We start from the raw sequence: 19961 nt of genomic DNA, 5'->3' as shown, positions 1-19961 counted from the left end.
GCATTTTATCCACTAGTGAGTAAAGTAATTTAACCTTGAATAAAGTCAAATTAACTGCTTTAAAACTGATAAAAGCAGGTGAATCTAGTAATAAAGATGATTTACCACCTGTGGAACTACTGGAAGCTGTGATAAACGCATTTTTTGCGTTGTAGTTTCCTCGCTGCAGTGAGGGGAAAAGTGTTGGGTTTACTTACACTCGGGTGCAAATGTATTTTACTTCTCGTGTGTTAAAAAACTCGCAAGTTCAGGATTCTATTCTCGAACCACTCGCTTCGCTCGTGGTTCAACTATAGAATCCTTTCCCTTGCTCGTTTTTCAATTCCACACTCTGCGTTCAAATACAACTTTGCCCCCTTGTATAACAAATAACTATTATGTGAACCATATTATTTACCACTTTGTCACATGTAAATAATAATGCACCTAACACCCGACGTAATTGATTAAATAGATTAATAATCACCCACTGGTTCAATTTTCATTAAATGAACTGAAATTGCTAAATGCCACTATTTAATTAATTCATTAATATTTCAGTGACAGGGCTTTAAAGGTGCTAAAGTGTGCCTGTACTGTACATAATATGATCTAGAAATTCAACACTCGACATAATTTGCTGCTGTCACAAATAATTTATATTATTACGAACTCGCTATTATTTCGTGTAAGTACATAAATTAAATAAAACTATGGAAACGGATTAAATCGCGTATAATGAATTTAAAATACATCCCGACGTTTCGAACTCTTTACAGCGTTCGTGGTCAACGGGTGACTGAGGAAAAATTAAAATGTGCAAAAGCTACCCACTTACAAGAAATATTAACGAACCATGACCACAAATAATATAGATTTCTAAGGCAGGTTCACACACTATTAATAAAGCCAGTTATACAATATTCAAAAAATTTACCATTACTCTGTTAAAAAAAAAAAATTAACCAATTAATCTACCCAAAATTGACAAAGAAACAAACTGCAAATGTCCAACACCATACAACACAAATGCCTCACAGCCTTCGTCGTGCTTGTTCCATTATCAGATGTACTACTGGATCCCAAGCCGGTGGTAAAGTAAAGCCATCCTCTCTATTAAAGTTTGGATATTTCTTGATCTCAATGGCCTCTCGCAACATTCTGGGTATATATCGCTTCTCCTTAGCGAGAACCAGAGGCTTGTCAAACTTTATAGCATGATTGACTTTATCCATGACATGTTCAGAGACTGCAGACCTTTGCCGACGGTGCTTGACATCCGCTATGTGTTCCTTCACCCGTGTGGAAATGCTTCGTTTCGTCTGTCCCACATATGACAGCCCGCACTCACAGTCTAGCCTGTACACTCCCGCGCTTTGTAGAGGAGTTTGACATTTCACAGGCCTCAGGAATTGGGACATCTTCTTCATAGGTTTGAAATAAGTTTTAATAGATGATAGATAGAATAGATTTTGTAAGAATCTACAAAAGAGCATGGAATCCCAATATTATTGACAAATTTTTTACTTAAACCACATTTAGTTTATTGCCCTTTCTCGACAGAACCTCTGATTCGAGTGATGAGGCGATGAGCGATGAATGAGGCGAGTTTACCCTATTTGAATCCATATCCTCTGACATGTGTTTTGTATGAAATTAATTTCTTTTGTAAGTATGTCTTCTGGGCGAGCTTACTCCATCGTAGGCCACGTCTTTGCCTTTGGCTAGTCTGTGGTCAAGAGTAAGCCCATTTATAATAATAAAAAAAAAAAATCTCGACATTTCTGAGGTACAGTTTTTCTTAGACGGTTCCCATGAGCATGAAAACGCTAAGAAAACGATAATGATTGTCATACGAGTACAATAAACTGTCTTACTTGACTGAGGTTCTTTCATTCCATAGGTTAGGCTACAAATGCCCCGTCGGCTTTAACGCGGCAGAATACTACGTCTCTCTGCTCGGCATCCAACTGGACAAAGAGTTCGAAAGCCGGGACCGGATTAGGAAGATCTGTGACGAATACCAGAGGTCGGACATCGCGGCGGAGATAGATGCTAAAGTTGGAGATGTTACGGATGAATTAGACTATTTTAATGGGACTTTAGATGGAAAGGTATGTGAATTTCCCTAATCTATATTTTAAACGTAAAAGATTATGTCATTCGGGCTTAACTCCGCAAATTGGTGAAGCTTCACTTCGTTGAGTCGACTGATCACAGAGTAAGGAAATCATAAGACAATTACTTAGGAAGATCTGTGACCAAAGGTCTGACGTAGCGGCGGAGACAGACGCTAAAGTTGGAGATGTTACGGATGAATCAGACTATTTTGATGGGACGTTAGATGGAAAGGTAACTGAATAACTTATTTTTCCAATTTCAATGGTGGATTTAAGTCCTCCAATAATGATTTGCATATCTAATGCTACTTACACCAATTTCATCAAAAATATCAAGCATTCAAATGAGAGGTTAAACTAATCTTATACAATCGTAATCTAATATATTTTTGTTTCTGTTTTCAGAATGAATATTTCGACAGATACGTCACTCTGTAAGTATAAATTATCTCTTTTACGATTGATTTCTTCTGATAATGAGTGATTAAATACTTTACCTATTAATTTTAATACTAACTGTTAATTTTTATTAATTTGTCACTATTTGTTGCAGAGTCAAAGTAAACTACTTCGTTCAGTTCTACTGGCTGATGTGGAGGAACATACAAACAATAAAGCACAACAGTTCAATATGGATAGCAGAATTTGTACTTCTCTTGGTAATAAACTATATTGTTAATAAATTCCAACCCGAACTCCCTATTAAAACAATTCAAGGAATAAAAAACGTATTTTCTGGAAAATATAATATATCACACCTCTTCTCTTAAGGCCTAATTTCATCTGTTAAAATCATAAATCTCGTAACCCTGCTAAGATAAGTAGTTGGCGGTTCTAGCTATTGGATATATCCCATATTCCTTATTTTTTTCCATCAAAAGATTTGCTTCTTGACTTAAATAAAGGGATAATTGTTTGATGTTAAATTACCATTCGTCTTCCACAGTTCGTCGGCCTAATCATATCCATTCCCTACATGGGCCATTTCGAGGAGCTGGACCAGCGCGACATTCAAAACGTCGAGGGCCTATTATACCTCACCATCACTGAAACCATCTTCCTCTTCATCTACGCTGTCTTCATCACGTTCCCCAGTGAAGTGCCCATCCTGCTCAGAGAAACTGCTAGTGGACTTTATTCACCAACTCCGTATTATCTTTCGAAGATGATATTTTGGGTAAGTTTTTTTGGTGTACATTTTCGTCTATGTGTTGGCACTGTTGAGTAAGTAAAAATTTAGTGATGCTATCAATGCAAACCTACCGACATTCATTATAACATAAAGTTTGTTCAACCTACGAGAACAAAGCCATATATAGCCGCCGTTATTCTGTCCGTTTTTGAAGAGTTAGCAAATGTATACTTCACTATTTACATTGCTATATTTATTATGATTGAATGTTTAGCTAATGACACAATAAACCTAAATCAAATTACTTAATACGAAATACCGAACCCCAGTAACCACAACCTTGAAATCTCTGACGCAAATTATGAAATCGTTAGATAAATAAATTAAATAAAAGAAGCATTGTTGTCGATATCATCGCTAATACACGTCAATTTTAAATGACTCCATTATAAAACAATTAGTGGCTCTTAGATCATCAAACATTATGAATGAACTTAGTTTATATGTGAATCATTTATTGCATAATGGATACCTGTAATGATTATTAGGCATCTAATGATTATTCGTGATTTCGTGATGACGATGACGTTTAAGTATCAAACTAGAAATTTTACTTGAATTTTCTAAGTAGAACTTCATAGAATATTTGATGGCTTTGAAATTGATATATATTTCTTATACTTATGCATTGGTGATTGAACCATATCCCTTCTCTACAATATTAGATACCTGTCTGTATTGGTCTTTGTAGTGTATATCCTGTTCAAAGAATGATTCACGTTAGATCAGGCCGGATCCCGGCCGGAACTTCCATCGCTTCGTTTTCTGTGAAAACTTTGGGAAGTATTATAAATAATAATAAATAAATAATAATAAATATTATAAGGACATTCTTACACAGATTGACTGAGGCTTACGGTAAGCTCAAGAAGGCTTGTGTTGTGGGTACTCAGACAACGATGTATATAATATATAAATACTTATATACACAGAAAACATCCATGACTCAGGAACAAATATCTGTGCTCATCACACAAATAAATGTTTGTTTGACAAGGTTCGATAGTCACCCTCAATGATCTTTCACAATGGGTATATTTTATATTATATTTATGTATTGTATATTTATATACCTATTTATGTATAATATTAGGTCTGTATATATATATTTAAATGTAGCATATATGGATATTGTTTGTATCTTAAATTCTTTTCCATTACACGCTAACTATACTAGGACCCTGCACCTACTTAATCTTTCGGTTTAGCCCATGGTTGACTGGTAGAGAATGCCATCTGGCATTAAGTCCGCCATTTGTACTTTTTTATATTGTGCAATAAAGTTTAAATAAATAAATAAATAAAAAATAAATGCCCTTACCGGGATTCGAACCCGGGACCGTGGCGCAAGTATTGCCATATGAAATCAAGTAAGCTTTGAAGTTTCGGCCCGGACTGATCAACCAACTTTAAAGTGTTCTTTAGTAGGTACATATTTATTTAAATTACGTTTCCTTATTACAGATACCCCGCGCTGTGATCGAGCCAACGCTTTTCGCGTCGCTCGTCTTCTGCGTAGCGGGTCTCCATGGAGGGTTCATGGGCTGGCTGGGATTCTGCTTCGTCTGCGTTCTCTGTGCCAACTATGCTAACGCTTATGGTTAGTCAATCAATCAACCTACATCTATTTATTTTGGTTACCGTTACGTGTCTCACTTCATCTTTTTGCACCTATACTGAAGATTTGGCCCAATCTTGGCCATCTATTGTATCCTTTTTAACAGTTTCTAATGTATATTGAGAAATAGGTAAAGCTTAAATTTGTTAACTTTCACTTTATATAAAGCCTATTTTAACCAGATTAAAGCCGCAAGCCAAGAAAATTGTCACATTTATAACCATACGAGTAATGGATCAATGAACCATTGCAACACACCAAATCGACAAACATTTTCCAGACAGTTTACTTACACCAATATATTGTATTTATAAGTGTGATCCTGTAATTGGCTCTCCATGTTTTATTAATTAGTGTTAAATTGTAATAATATCTGTTGATAAAATAGTGGGTCACAACTGGATGAGACTAGTCTCATCCAGTTGTGAACCTGGGCTAGCCCAGGACCGGGAAAAGTGGCGTACTAGAAGAGAGGCCTATGCTCAGCAGTGGGCGATAAAGGGCTGATATGATGGATGATGAATATCTGTTAGATCTCCATCTCCATAACATAAATAAATAAATATCTGTATTGTATTCCAGGTTCCTTCCTCTCAGCCGTCTTCGACAAGATGGAGACCGCCGCGTTAGTCGCCGTCCCCTTCGACTTAATCGGCACCATGTTCTCCGGTATCTACCTCAACCTCGGCAGCGCCTCCCCCTACTTCTCCTGGCTACGATTCGTCTCCGGTTTCTACTACGGCGTCGAATCCATCTCCATCCTCCAATGGGACTCCATTGAATCCATTACTTGTGTCAACATCCCTGGTATTCCTTGCATTAAGACTGGCCCAGAAGTCTTGAATAGATTCGGGTTCGAAGAAGCTAACTTCTGGAGGAACTGTGTGTGTTTGTGTTTGATGTATTGTATAGCCCATTTTATAGCTTATCTTATGGTTATTAAGAGGAGTAGGGGCACACCTGTGTATTAGTTTAGATATTTAATGGTATTTGTGTTTTCGAATGAATGTTGTTGGTGTTTTTAGCAGTTGGTCTAAATTGCCATGTTGTCAAGGTTTTTTGAAAGATCTGCGTGCGTCGCCGAATGGTATTTCTACGACGCGAAATGAAAATGAAACGCCGCGAAAGGTAGTCAGACTCGGTCGCGCCAATACGCAAGAGCGATAGAGATAGATATCTACGAGCGTTTCGTTTCGTGAGCGTTTCGTGAGCATTTGTGCCATTCGGCTACGTACCCTGAAGATTTAAGTACTACATATATGTCTACATAATAGTGACTTAACGTATCTATATATAGTGGCAATGGATAAGAGATACCTAGTAAAACATAAATGTGTTAGTGTAATAAAAGTTGCAGCTAACAAAGCCTTTTGCTTTTTTTTACTTTTGCTTTTTTAAGCTTTTTTTTTTTTTACTTTTGTTTTATTACCTAACCGTAACTTTAACACTATAAAATGTACCTTTATATTATAATAGTTTAGTAGGTATATAGTATGAAAGAAGCCCCATTTATTTTTTTACGACTAATCTAATTTATATTACCGTTAAGTTATCCTTTCCTCATAATCTTACGGTTCATGTATTAAATTTTGATGAGTTTAGTACTAATAGTATATGTATTTTTATGCCTTTTATTGTTCTATATCGAAGGAACTGTTACGATTTAAGTATGAGAAAATATCATTTATAATGATATCGAATAATATGTGGTCCATGACTCTTTCTTAATACACCTTTACCTCATATGTGTATATACGTTTTACTCTACTATAAGAATACCTTTTTTTTTATACTACGTCGGTGGCAAACAAGCATACGGCCCGCCTGATGGAAAGGTGTCACCGTAAACCGTAACCCACGGACGCCTGCAACTCAAACAGTGTCACATGCGCGTTGCCACCCCATTAGAAACTTGTACATTCCCTTTTGCTGTGTTAAGTACACAGCAAAAAGGAGTGTACAAGTTCTAAGAAGGGTTCGGGTTGCCGACGACTCAAAGGACAATAGACGGAACAAGTTAGTTCCGTAAGTCCTCCCGTCATCAGCACACCGCACCCTCGTTGAGCTCTGGCAGCCTTACTCACCGGCAGGAACACAACACTATGATATGATTTTTATTATATTTTAAGCACAACTAATGTGTTCGCCGGTAAAATGTCCCATTTTATCGTTTGTAACCATTTTCGAGAACAAGATCGTCGAAGATCAAAGATGGTCGAGATTCTCTTGTATGTTACATAAAATGTAAGTGTGCATAGAAAAACGTCCCGCTTTGTCAGTTTATTCATATAAAGATACAAATAAATCTTGCCTTAATGGTAACCGACAAAGTGGGACGATTTACTAAACACACTCACAAATAACCTGTCAATAGGTACGTCTTTCTGGCAAGCGACAAAGTGGGACACAATACATATTGCCAAAGTATGGAATAATTCTGGATAATAAATGAGTAAGCTAGGCCAGTTCTGATTTATTAACTATTTGTTTAACCTATAAATGCAGTGTAAAAATATGTCTTAGAAGATCATAATTATTAATCAATGTCTAATTGTCTACATATAATAAGTAATTGTCCCTGCCTGCATAATATTTATAGTCATATTCAGAAGAGTATTAATTTTAAGATTTAAACTGTAAACGAATAAAAACAGTGCCAAATAAAATTATTCCATGTAAAAATATATTTTATTGAGACCACATTGAAACCGACCAAAATTCACAAAAATAAGTATCCACACTCCTTTATTGTCAAGTTATTTGTATGTCACTAAGATATACATTACGTATTTATCTGATAGGCAGCCTACTCAAATTTCTGAACATCAAATGGTGTTTAAAGATAGTTTAAATCCACGCCCATTAAAATATCTTAAGGTTTCTTGTGCAACCGCAGTATCAAGCATAGATAAGTGACATTAAATTAAACGGTGATTATCGGAAGTCATTGACTTATTCGTAAACCGCTTTTAAACGTGTATAAAGGTACCAGAACTCGCATGTATGTAATGTTTTTTTTTTTACATTTTTTTAACATTAATATTTTTTTGTGTCTATATGACAAAATTTGCACAAACTACTTATAAATGTTAAAAATATCATTTTAAATGCAACGCAGTTATATGATTTCATGTCGATCGAATATTTTTTGACCAAGTTAGATTGAAACAAAATTTATAACCGCCATTTATCAAATTACTGAAAAAGCAAATTGGGTATTTCGCACAAAACGAAATGTAAAACTTATTTGTTAACAATGTATTTATAAACGAAAACAGAATAGACTAAATAATATTATTTTAACTTAGGGCCCAAAATATATATAAAAAAAACTATTGTATTGTAACATGTCAGAAACTTGCTTCCATGTTTCATCATATGCAAGCATAATAATTATATTTTTTTGTTTAGTTGATTAAATTCCTGTTTCGGTCTCACGATAATTAAAATTTTGTTTGTCTCAAGTAGATCGTATTTTAGAAATACGAGATGGAGAGCTTGGAGATTTATAGTGAACCAAAATATTTAGATGATTATTTGTAGCCCAATTTGAACCTTGTTTCAAAGTCATAAAGGTTTTGCAGTAAGGGTTTTAAGAAATGTCGCCTGGTCAAATTCAAATCTACAAGAAGTTGTGTCAAATTTCAAACTGTACAATTAAATGTTACTAGCCAATAAAAACAAATTTAAGCCATATTGAACCATATTACAAAGAGCGTTGATTGAGACAATTTTTAAAGCATGTGCAAATGGAAAAAAGTCTAGTGAGCCAATCCTGTGTCCAAACATGTGGAAAAAAACTTAGTTCGGCCACGCCCTATGAGTAGATCAAATTGGACCTTATTCTGATCAGGAAATAAAACATGTTTTATTTAAATATTGTATGAAATTATGAATTTCAGCGTTGGTTAAGAAATACCAATCAGGAGTGAGGAAGTGGGAGCTAGTGGGGATTTCAGAGTCTTGGAAGGGATGTTTGAAATGGGATGCAAGGCATTGCATGGGGATTCATTGGGATTCATTCATTGGCATTCGGGGATTAGAGAGCCTTCCGCTCGACCGTCAGACTGGTTCTATTTAGGTTTATTTGGGTAAATCTAGATTACCTATATTATGCCCTAGCCTAGATTTTGCTAGTATTTCATGATACTGGTATAGTTTGGGTTGGAGGATAATATAGAGTATTTTGTTAATAAGCGTATATTTCAGTGTTTAATTGGTGTAAATTTAAGTGTCTTAATTGTTATTGTTTTGGAGCTCGATCACTGCTAGTATTATAAAGTGTACTAGTAGAGTTTAGAGTTGTAGAACAATAGTGTTGCTAAAGTTTTAAAGTTTTGTTAGATTTGTGAGTGTTTCTTATTAGTTAAAGAGTTAATTGTGTTTTAATGTGTGAAATGAGCTTGGATTGCTTTAGTGTTATTTTTCGCTAGAATAATCTTTGTTGAAGGATTTCATATATTACTTAGTTCTGTTAGTTAATTAATAACTTTTGTAAACAATAATTGGGGTAGATTATTTTAGTAGGATGAACTGGTCTGATATTTTGCTGTCTTTTGGAGGGATAGGGCGGGTAACCTAACGGTGTTCAACTACAGCCCTAGTCAACCAAGGGACATTTCTTGGGTTATTTTAGTAGAGTCCAAGTGAGCTCTTGGCAGTTTCCTGCGTTTATTAAGACAGGATTTTGCTCCTGGAATCTGGACGATTTGAGTTGTTATCTAAACTTCTTAAATTTGCCAGGTTCTTGTCCAACTTTCCTATTTTACTTTACCCGTCTGGCTGACTTCTTGCTGTCCCAATCCCTAGTGTGAGAACCAGCCCACGTGAAGAAATAGGATGTTAGGTCTAAGGGTTATTCTTCGCCCGTCTTAGTTAGCTTTAGCTAGAGATTTTCCATTGCACTTTCGGAAAATCACGCGAGTAAATTAAATGTGCGATCCGGATCGCTAGTTTGCTAATATGTCGGTAGAGTAGATGGTTAGTTTAGCTGTTAGGGCTAGGATTTTGTTTGGTATAGGAAATATTAGTATTAAAATTTCTAGAAAGTTCAACTATACATTTTTAACACGGGTTTTGGTTACTTAATATGTTAGACTTTAACTGTGTGTGATTTTATAAATTAAAAATAAATAAATAAATAAATATTATAGGACGTTCTTACATAGATTGTATGAGTCCTACGGTAGGCTCAGGAAGGTTTACAATTAATGTTGTTCAATTATTGATTTGGGATTAGTAGGGCTTATAGGAATTTATATTAACTATGTTTATTTATGACAAATGACAAACTCGACATATACATTTATGACTTTATATATATTTTTGGTCCCTTGTATACCTACTGGTAGTAAATAAATATATTGTGGGAAAATAAAATAAATAGCTCACAATATAATGTAAGATTGTAAATTCATTTTGTTTTTAAAATAAAAATGTTTATTTTTAATTAGCTTGTCCCTCAGCGGTTTGCCTGTCTATTCTGTTATCTATGAGTTTGTAATTTTTACATAATGGCTTTCAAATATAAAGTCATATTGTTTCAAATACTTATCATAAATGATTTGTCTAGACTGGATCGAGGCAGAAAGTTGCAAGATCGTGGTTTATTTTGGTCCGAAAGGTGATACAAAATGACTACATTAACAGTTTGGATAATATTATTTTGATAAATACCTACAAAAAAACAATGATGTACAAAATTACAGAATTCTGGAGAATTGGAGTAGTCAGATACACTGCTCTACTACCAGCATTTGATATTTTAAAGTGTCCCTTTGAAAATCCTCTCTATGGTGATGAAAGTGTCACAACATAATGGCTCGGGCAAATGAAAGTAGTCCTGTCATTATGAAAAGATGTCCCTTCAGGACCACAAAATAGTTCCTTCAGAACTGGGGCAGGGGTCTGACCCGTAACTGGATGATGGCCATGGACTGTCGCGGAGGCGGAGCGACATCTATAACCCCAAAAATAAAATATTTTAAATATATTATATTTACTATTGGTTTTCTATTTCTAATAATATAGTGACATTTTAGATTATTTACTGACAAACATTAGTTATTTTAATTTTGACATAATTATGCTCATTTGTTTATGTTTTATTTAACTAAAACAATCTGATTATATTTGATTAAACTCCATCTTTTAATTACAATTTATTATTCATTCTGATTTTGTTGTGGACTTAATCCATTTATTTTGGCTATTGACTTTTAGGATTATTAGGCGTAATAGGGCATTACTGTTTCATAATATGCGAAAAGGACTGGTTACTATTTGCGGCTACAACAATGGGTTCTACATAGACACTAAACGATCACTAGGTCAAAATACTGATCCAATATAAGATATTAACTTAATTGATTGATTTCGTTTCATGGTAATTAATTTTATTTAATACAATTTAGAGTTTCAATTTTTGTATGGTTATATAGGTTAACTAAATAGGTAATTGATGTTAGTTAGGTATTGATAGGGTCAGAATATTACAATATTATTTATAATTTCTTCATTTTGGTTTTTATAGTGTTGAGTTACATATCTTGTATTGGATCAAAGCTGTTGTTATAGTTGATTCGTGTAGTCGATTGATTATAGCAACACAATTGTTGTTGTGAAGACGGATAGCATATTATGAAATAGGTACTTAATTTTATTATTGTAAATTTTATTCATACGTCTATTTAGTAGGTATACCGTCAATTGTAATTCATTCATACTCATATTGTAATTTGTATCAGATATTGTTCAAGTTTAAGTAAAGTTTCCTACATGGGGAGGCGTACATAGAAGTGTTTTAAATAGTTTATTACGTTACGTTCATACATAGAAGTGTTTTTAATAGGTTATTACATTTCGTTCGTACATAAAAGTGTTTTAAATAGTTTATTACGTTATGGACGTACTTACATTGAAGCGGTTTAAATAGGATACTACGCGACGTACATTTTAGTATATTTGCGTGTGAAATTATCATTTTGAAGTAGTCTAAAATGAAAGTTACCATTCTGAATTGTTATTTATGGCATCTTTGTTGGCGTCACTTATATTCTTGAGAACACTTATAGTTCGACTAGACGTCGTGTTACAATCTTAAGTCCCTTTGTTTTTGTTAAACTAACAAAAAATTGTCGCGCCAACCACTTGACCATTTGTCGACGATAGAACAAGTGTTATTTATGGTTTTTGCATAAAAACGTTAGCGTTTGTTAGTTAGCTTGATTATTTTCGAGTAGGGAATATTATTTTTTATGTTTTATAGTTGTTCTTACATGTTTAAATTTCGTTATACTTATTGATTACTTTGTAGATACTCAATATATAACTAAATTCAGTATGTTATTTTGGACAGCGGGATACCAATTTTTAATATAGTATTTTTTAGGGTTCCGTAGCCAACTGGGAGCCCTTATAGTTTCGCCATGTCTGTCTGTCCGTCTGTCCGTCCGTCCATCCGTCCGTCCGTCCGCGGATGATCTCGGTAACCGTGGGCACTGGAAGGCTGAAGTTTGGTGCCAGTGTGTATATCAAACACGCCGACAAGGTGGCCGGTTTTTTTTTATATACTACGTCTGTGGCAAGCAAGCATACGGTCCGCCTGTATGTTGAAATCAGAAAATAATTGTAATAATAGTTGCAGTTATAGTAATAATAGTAGTTGCGTTTAGTTTAAACGAATGTTTTATTTCAGTTTTTGAAGTAATGATAAAGGGAAGGTTATATTTAGTTGTTTAGTAACACTTTGTGTTTCATGTAATGAAGTAAATATGCTCGGTTACATAATTTACAGTACCTAAAGATATAAAACAATTGAAAACATTATAGGCTCATGAACTTTTATCGACGGTTTATAATTAGTTGTAGTAGGAAATATATATAATTCAATACTTATATTATTTGAATTATTAACAAAAAAAAATGATTTTTGGAATTAGGGTAGTATTCTATTTACGAAGTAAAAGTTAAATTTATTAATGCAATTACGTATAATATTGTATAACGTAATTACGTATTGTATTAATACAATTACATAACCCAGACTTTAGTAAAGAATTTTATTTGCAAACCGTAAGCACTACCATAGTTTTAGCTGGGGTTTTGTACCAATTAGACGACTAGGGGGAAATTCAAATATTAGGTTTTCATAGCTAAGCATTGAGTGACTCAAGTGTAGTTTTGATAATTATATATTATATTTCAAGCCAGATAAATCACAAGAAAATGTCATCTATTTTTCAGAAGTTTTAAGAATAGATTTATTGAGCAGATACATAAAGTAATGAGTCACCAAGGCATGTACAAAGTTATTAAGTATATTAGAGATTGGAAATTTTCTATTAGATTAGAAAAACAAAACACCATTTTAGTAAAACGAGTTATCTTTGCGTGTCATAACTGTCAGTTAGTAAAAAGCGACGTGGTTTAAAAAAAAAGTAGGATCTTGCCAATCTATAGTTAGGTACTCATATATTGAAAATATGGTAATAGTAGATTTATAAGGATCTTTGCTTACTGGTCAATTTGGTATTAGTGGTACAGTATTCGTATAGTAAATTTGTTAAATTTTATGAATTAAGGAAAGCTACTGTTTCGGGTTAGAGGTTCATAATTGCGACCATAAAACATTTACGTTTTATATATATAGATTTTGTTTTTTTTTTAAATCACATATGTATATACTTTTGTAAACGTCCTTTGCTATTTGAGGTAGTTAAAATGCTATTGTTTTGTGTAAGGTCCTTTGCTTATGCAGGTTAAACATAATATATTAACGTTTATTTTTAATTGAGAAAGTTAGTCAAGAACTCTATATTCAATAGTGTGTATTAACTGTTTTTGGAGGGGTTGTGAGGCGGCTTCATTTCATCTTTAAATTCAATTTTATTTTAAGTTATTAAAATATATAAAAATAAATACACATATTCATAACTGACTTTTAATGCTAATACATTATTAGTAATGAAGCGTTTATTATATAGATTATATAGCAGCATTTTATTTCTTCAAACACGCAGATTATTACAATATTTATTTTATTTAAAAACAATATGTTAAAAATAATAATATTCAAATTAGACAAAACACATTCCTAAAAAAAAAAAATATATTTCCCTGAATTTTTAAACTATATTTAGCTATTTTTTACAAAGGTTTATTGCTATTGAACTGGGCTCTCCATACTTTTTTATTTTTCCTTCTTCTTCATGATTTTAAATAGATCATTTTGGGGAACATTTTCCAATAGATATGAAAAAAAAGAATAGTTTTTTTTAGTATATCTCTATTATAAATATATTAGGTATATGTTTGCTAATGGTAGATTTTCTTAATAATAAAATAATTGTAATTTTTATTTTAGTTTCAATTCTTTAAAAGGGAAAAGTTTTGGTACTTTTTCGGGGATGCGTGAAAATGAGAATGTAGATGAATGAATGAGATGGTTGTCAGAAAACATGTTAAATTGCATGAAAAAAAAAATGTTTTTATTTATACAGGGCCCTGAAAAATTAACAAAACTAAACAACGATATTTCTTTTGATATTCTGACCGGAACACTCACACACATACACAAAAGAGGTAATACGGTAGTTTGGAGTTAGGTTAGGCTCGCTAAAAAGAAAGAGCATATTAGCAGGTTTAAGCTGCCGCCGTGTTATCTCTATACTACACACAACATCAGAACAGGAAACACTACACACCCATCAGTAACGAGATGTTTAGTACTCTCTCATATGGAAAAGCATAATCATGAAGTGAGCTTCGTATTTGCTTTTAATATTGGATATTTAGTAATTTAGCTCGTTTCGAAAGATTCGATTTGCAATCTAGTTGTGCTTTTTTATTGGTTAGTACTATTTGTTTAGTGATTGTATAACAAACAGTTTATTTATCAGTTTATTTGTCATTTCATTTGGAAATCAAAAGTTTAAGCATAGCATAGCTTAAACTTTTATAATTGACATCCCGTTATTGATGAACATGCTCCAGACTAGGAAAGGCTTTTTGGGGAAATAAGTCATCAGATACGGTGTTGGAATTAAATCTTTTAAAGATAGTAACCCCTCGAGTGGCATAGAATGCTCCTTGGTAAAAGGTTCAATTTTGTCTTAAAAAGAGGTACCGTTTGATTCCTTTCTTGGTCGCTAAAATATAGACTCAAGTCGGAAACTCTCGTATGTATCAGTCGGATCGGTAGAAGGGTAGGCCATTGGCATACACAGCACAACTTCTATTCTTTTGTTGAGGCAAAATTAACTGGCTGCATTTTTAATTGTTTATTTCTAACATGAATGGCCCTGTAAACTTATTCCTTCAGAAATGTTCATTCTTCAGTTTGGTATAAACACACACTACACACACACAGCCGCAACAAAAAAAAAAGGCTTACACGAAGGGAAGAATGTTAAAAGAGATTTTTATTAATAGTTTTACTTGCAGTAATTTATCATTTTTGTTCAGAATTTTGTATACTTTTGTTCGAAAATTTACTTCTGCAAATATATATCCTTAATATATTTAAGCTACAGTAAATTTTGGGAGGCGATTGTAACATGTCAGAAACTTGCTTCCATGTTTCATCATATGCAAGCATAATAATTATATTTTTTTGTTTAGTTGATTAAATTCCTGTTTCGGTCTCACGATAATTAAAATTTTGTTTGTCTCAAGTAGATCGTATTTTAGAAATACGAGATGGAGAGCTTGGAGATTTATAGTGAACCAAAATATTTAGATGATTATTTGTAGCCCAATTTGAACCTTGTTTCAAAGTCATAAAGGTTTTGCAGTAAGGGTTTTAAGAAATGTCGCCTGGTCAAATTCAAATCTACAAAAAGTTGTGTCAAATTTCAAACTGTACAATTAAATGATACTAGCCAATAAAAACAAATTTAAGCCATATTGAACCATATTACAAAGAGCGTTGATTGAGACAATTTTTAAAGCATGTGCAAATGGAAAAAAGTCTAGTGAGCCAATCCTGTGTCCAAACATGTGGAAAAAAACTTAGTTCGGCCACGCCCTATGAGTAGATCAAATTGGACCTTATTCTGATCAGGAAATAAAACATGTTTTATTTAAATATTGTATGAAATTATGAATTTCAGCGTTGGTTAAGAAATACCAATCAGGAGTGAGGAAGTGGGAGCTAGTGGGGATTTCAGAGTCTTGGAAGGGATGTTTGAAATGGGATGCAAGGCATTGCATAGGATTCATTCATTGGCATTCGGGGATTAGAGAGCCTTCCGCTCGACCGTCAGACTGGTTCTATTTAGGTTTATTTGGGTAAATCTAGATTACCTATATTATGCCCTAGCCTAGATTTTGCTAGTATTTCATGATACTGGTATAGTTTGGGTTGGAGGATAATATAGAGTTTTGTGTTAAAAAGCGTATATTTCAGTGTTTAATTGGTGTAAATTTAAGTGTCTTAATTGTTATTGTTTTGGAGCTCGATCACTGCTAGTATTATAAAGTGTACTAGTAGAGTTTAGAGTTGTAGAACAATAGTATTGCTAAAAGTTTTAAAGTTTTGTTAGATTTGTGAGTGTTTCTTATTAGTTAAAGAGTTAATTGTGTTTTAATGTGTGAAATGTTTTAGCTTGGATTGCTTTAGTGTTATTTTTCGCTAGAATAATCTTTGTTGAAGGATTTCATATATTACTTAGTTCTGTTAGTTAATTAATAACTTTTGTAAACAATAATTGGGGTAGATTATTTTAGTAGGATGAACTGGTCTGATATTTTGCTGTCTTTTGGAGGGATAGGGCGGGTAACCTAACGGTGTTCAACTACAGCCCTAGTCAACCAAGGGACATTTCTTGGGTTATTTTAGTAGAGTCCAAGTGAGCTCTTGGCAGTTTCCTGCGTTTATTAAGACAGGATTTTGCTCCTGGAATCTGGACGATTTGAGTTGTTATCTAAACTTCTTAAATTTGCCAGGTTCTTGTCCAACTTTCCTATTTTATTTTACCCGTCTGGCTGACTTCTTGCTGTCCCAATCCCTAGTGTGAGAACCAGCCCACGTGAAGAAATAGGATGTCAGGTCTAAGGGTTATTCTTCACCCGTCTTAGTTAGCTTTAGCTAGAGATTTTCCATTGCACTTTCGGAAAATCACGCGAGTAAATTAAATGTGCGATTCGGATCGCTAGTTTGCTAATATGTCGGAAGAGTAGATGGTTAGTTTAGTTGTTAGGGCTAGGATTTTGTTTGGTATAGGAAATATTAGTATTAAAATTTCTAGAAAGTTCAACTATACATTTTTAACACGGGTTTTGGTTACTTAATATGTTAGACTTTAACTGTGTGTGATTTTATAAATTAAAAATAAATAAACAAATAAATATTATAGGACATTCTTACACGGATCGTATGGGTCCTACGGTAGGCTCAGGAAGGTTTACAGTTAATACCTAATGTTCAATTATTGATTAGGAATTAGTAAGGCTAATAGGAATTTATATTAACTATGTTTATTTATGACAAATGACAAACTCGACATATACATTTATGACTTTATATATATTTTTGGTCCCTTGTATACCTACTGGTAGTAAATAAATATATTGTGGGAATAATAAAATTAAATAGCTCACAATATAATGTAAGATTGTAAATTCATTTTGTTTTTAAAATAAAAAATGTTTATTTTTAATTAGCTTGTCCCTCAGCAGTTTGCCTGTCTATTCTGTTATCTATGAGTTTGTAATTTTTACATACCTATTGGCTTTCAAATATAAAGTCATATTATTCCAAATACCTATCATAAATGATTTGTCTAGACTGGATCGAGGCAGAAAGTTGCAAGATCGTGGTTTATTTTGGTCCGAAAGGTGATACAAAATGACTACATTAACAGTTTGGATAATATTATTTTGATAAATACCTACAAAAAAACAATGATGTACAAAATTACAGAATTCTGGAGAATTGGAGTGGTCAGATACACTGCTCTACTACCAGTATTTGATATTTTAAAGTGTCCTTTTTGAAAATCCTCTCTACAGTGATGAAAGTGTCACAACATAATGGCTCGGGCAAATGAAAGTAGTCCTGTCATTATGAAAAGATGTCCCTTCAGGACCACAAAATAGTTCCTTCAGAACTGGGGCAGGGGTCTGACCCGTAACTGGATGATGGCCATGGACTGTCGCGGAGGCGGAGCGACATCTATAACCCCAAAAATAAAATATTTTAAATTGTATTATATTTACTATTGACTTTCTATATTATAATATGGTGACATTTTAGATTATTTACTGACAAACATTAGTTATTTTAATTTTGACATAATTATGCTCATTTGTTTATTTGTTTTATTTAACTAAAACAATCTGATTATATTTGATTAAACCCCATCTTTTAATTATAATTTATTATTCACTCTGATTGTTGTTGTGGACTTAATCCATTTATTTTGGCTATTGACTTTTAGGATTATTAGGCGTAATAGGGCATTACTGTTTCATAATATGCGAAAAGGACTGGTTACTATTTGCGGCTACAACATTGGATTCTACATAGACACTAAACGATCACTAGGTCAAAATACTGTATGTAACTTAAAGTTAAAAGTACATACATGCGAGTTCGCACACCGTGTAAATAAATGGACACTAAGTCTGGTCTATGATACCACTTTGGGTCAATACAAGAAATTGTTTAATAAAACACTTAGTATACTTAAGATTTTAATTAAGTAATTTCTATAATTAAATATCAATAAGCATATCCTTTCTTCTCCTCTCTCCACAGTCCATAATATCCTATGATACTCCAGCCGATTGTCAAGGCGAGTAGCCCCATGCCGTCCTGTAAAAAGTACGACGCGGAATACCCTGCTTCTATTAAAACTGAGACGCCATCGTTCACACACGAGGAGGTCATGTTTGATGGGCAATCTGAAAAAAGATAAACTGAAATAAGATGCAATTAAAGAAACGTAAGGTAAAAAACAATTTAAATTGTCTTTAAAGTTGCTAAAAGAGAATATAGGTTAATGAACTTATATAGGTTTAATGACTTTGTAGGTATGGATATTATTATTATATCTCACCATTCATCAGTCTCTTGGGGTCGACGCAGCATGTCTTCCTTCCATACATCCTCTAATATCTCTCTCACCCGTCATATAATACTCGTATAGGTTGGTAATATATGAATATGTATTAGGTAGGTAGGTATATACAATGTGCAGTTGAAGCCGCGAAGGTGGGTGCCAAAGCTCTCAAAAATATCGAAAAACGCAACTCCAACGCCTTGAAACTAAGTTAAAGCCTGAACGGAAACACATAACTACGCGCCATGTTGCGGAATTTCATTAGAATTAATTTCTTCATACTATACTGAACTGTCACCGCATACATCAGAATAACAGCGCCCTCTTGAAAAGTCATATCGTCACTACTTTGAAAAAATCTCGTATCTCACGCTGCTCCTCAAAGTTAAAACGCAGTAAGTCTATAAGCATTCCATACATACTTACTACAATTTTCTTTTCATTGACAGACGAAGATACAAGTTTTTAGGGTTCCGTAGTCAACTAGGAACCCTTATAGTTTCGCCATGTCTGTCTGTCCGTCCGTCCGTCCGTCCGTCCGTCCGTCCGTCCGTCCGTCCGTCCGTCCGTCCGCGGATAATCTCAGTAACCGTTAGCACTAGAAAGCTGAAATTTGGTACCAATATGTATATCAATCACGCCAACAAAGTGCAAAAATAAAAAATGGGAAAAAATGTTTTATTAGGGTACCCCCCCTACATGCAAAGTGGGGGCTGATATTTTTTTTCATTCCAACCCCAACGTGTGATATATTGTTGGATAGGTATTTAAAAATGAATACGGGTTTACTAAAATCATTTTTTTATAATGTTAATAGTTTCGGAAATAATCGCTCTTAAAGGAAAAAAAAGGTGCGTCCCCCCCCTCTAACTTTTGAACCATATGTTTAAAAAATATGAAAAAAATCACCAAAGTAGAACTTTGTAAAGACTTTCTAGGAAAATTGTTTTGAACTTGATAGGTTCAGCAGTTTTTGAGAAAAATACGAA

General features: G+C 33.6%; 2 protein-coding genes across 5 annotated transcripts in view; one reads left to right on the top strand and one right to left on the bottom strand.

Moving 5' to 3' along the window:
- The window catches only part of LOC125225527 (protein scarlet-like), a 40683-nt gene extending 33792 nt beyond the window's left edge, over nucleotides 1-6891 (top strand). For both annotated transcript variants that reach the window (XM_048129282.1, XM_048129283.1), the window contains 6 exons: nucleotides 1883-2093; nucleotides 2505-2533; nucleotides 2653-2758; nucleotides 3046-3276; nucleotides 4756-4891; nucleotides 5492-6891. In XM_048129282.1, coding sequence (XP_047985239.1) covers nucleotides 1883-2093; nucleotides 2505-2533; nucleotides 2653-2758; nucleotides 3046-3276; nucleotides 4756-4891; nucleotides 5492-5880 — 1102 coding nt within the window. In that variant the 3' untranslated portion in view covers nucleotides 5881-6891. The remainder of the gene's footprint in view (nucleotides 1-1882; nucleotides 2094-2504; nucleotides 2534-2652; nucleotides 2759-3045; nucleotides 3277-4755; nucleotides 4892-5491) is intronic.
- An 11741-nt stretch (nucleotides 6892-18632) lies between these two features.
- LOC125225417 (protein brown-like) overlaps nucleotides 18633-19961 on the bottom strand; it is a 33256-nt gene continuing 31927 nt past the window's right edge. For all 3 annotated transcript variants that reach the window (XM_048129128.1, XM_048129127.1, XM_048129129.1), the window contains one exon: nucleotides 18633-18814. In XM_048129128.1, the coding sequence (XP_047985085.1) occupies nucleotides 18633-18814 (182 nt within the window). The remainder of the gene's footprint in view (nucleotides 18815-19961) is intronic.

This window comes from Leguminivora glycinivorella, chromosome 4 (assembly GCF_023078275.1).
Source record: "Leguminivora glycinivorella isolate SPB_JAAS2020 chromosome 4, LegGlyc_1.1, whole genome shotgun sequence".
Lineage (NCBI taxonomy): Eukaryota > Metazoa > Arthropoda > Insecta > Lepidoptera > Tortricidae > Leguminivora > Leguminivora glycinivorella.
This window is presented reverse-complemented; position numbering and strand designations above follow the sequence as displayed.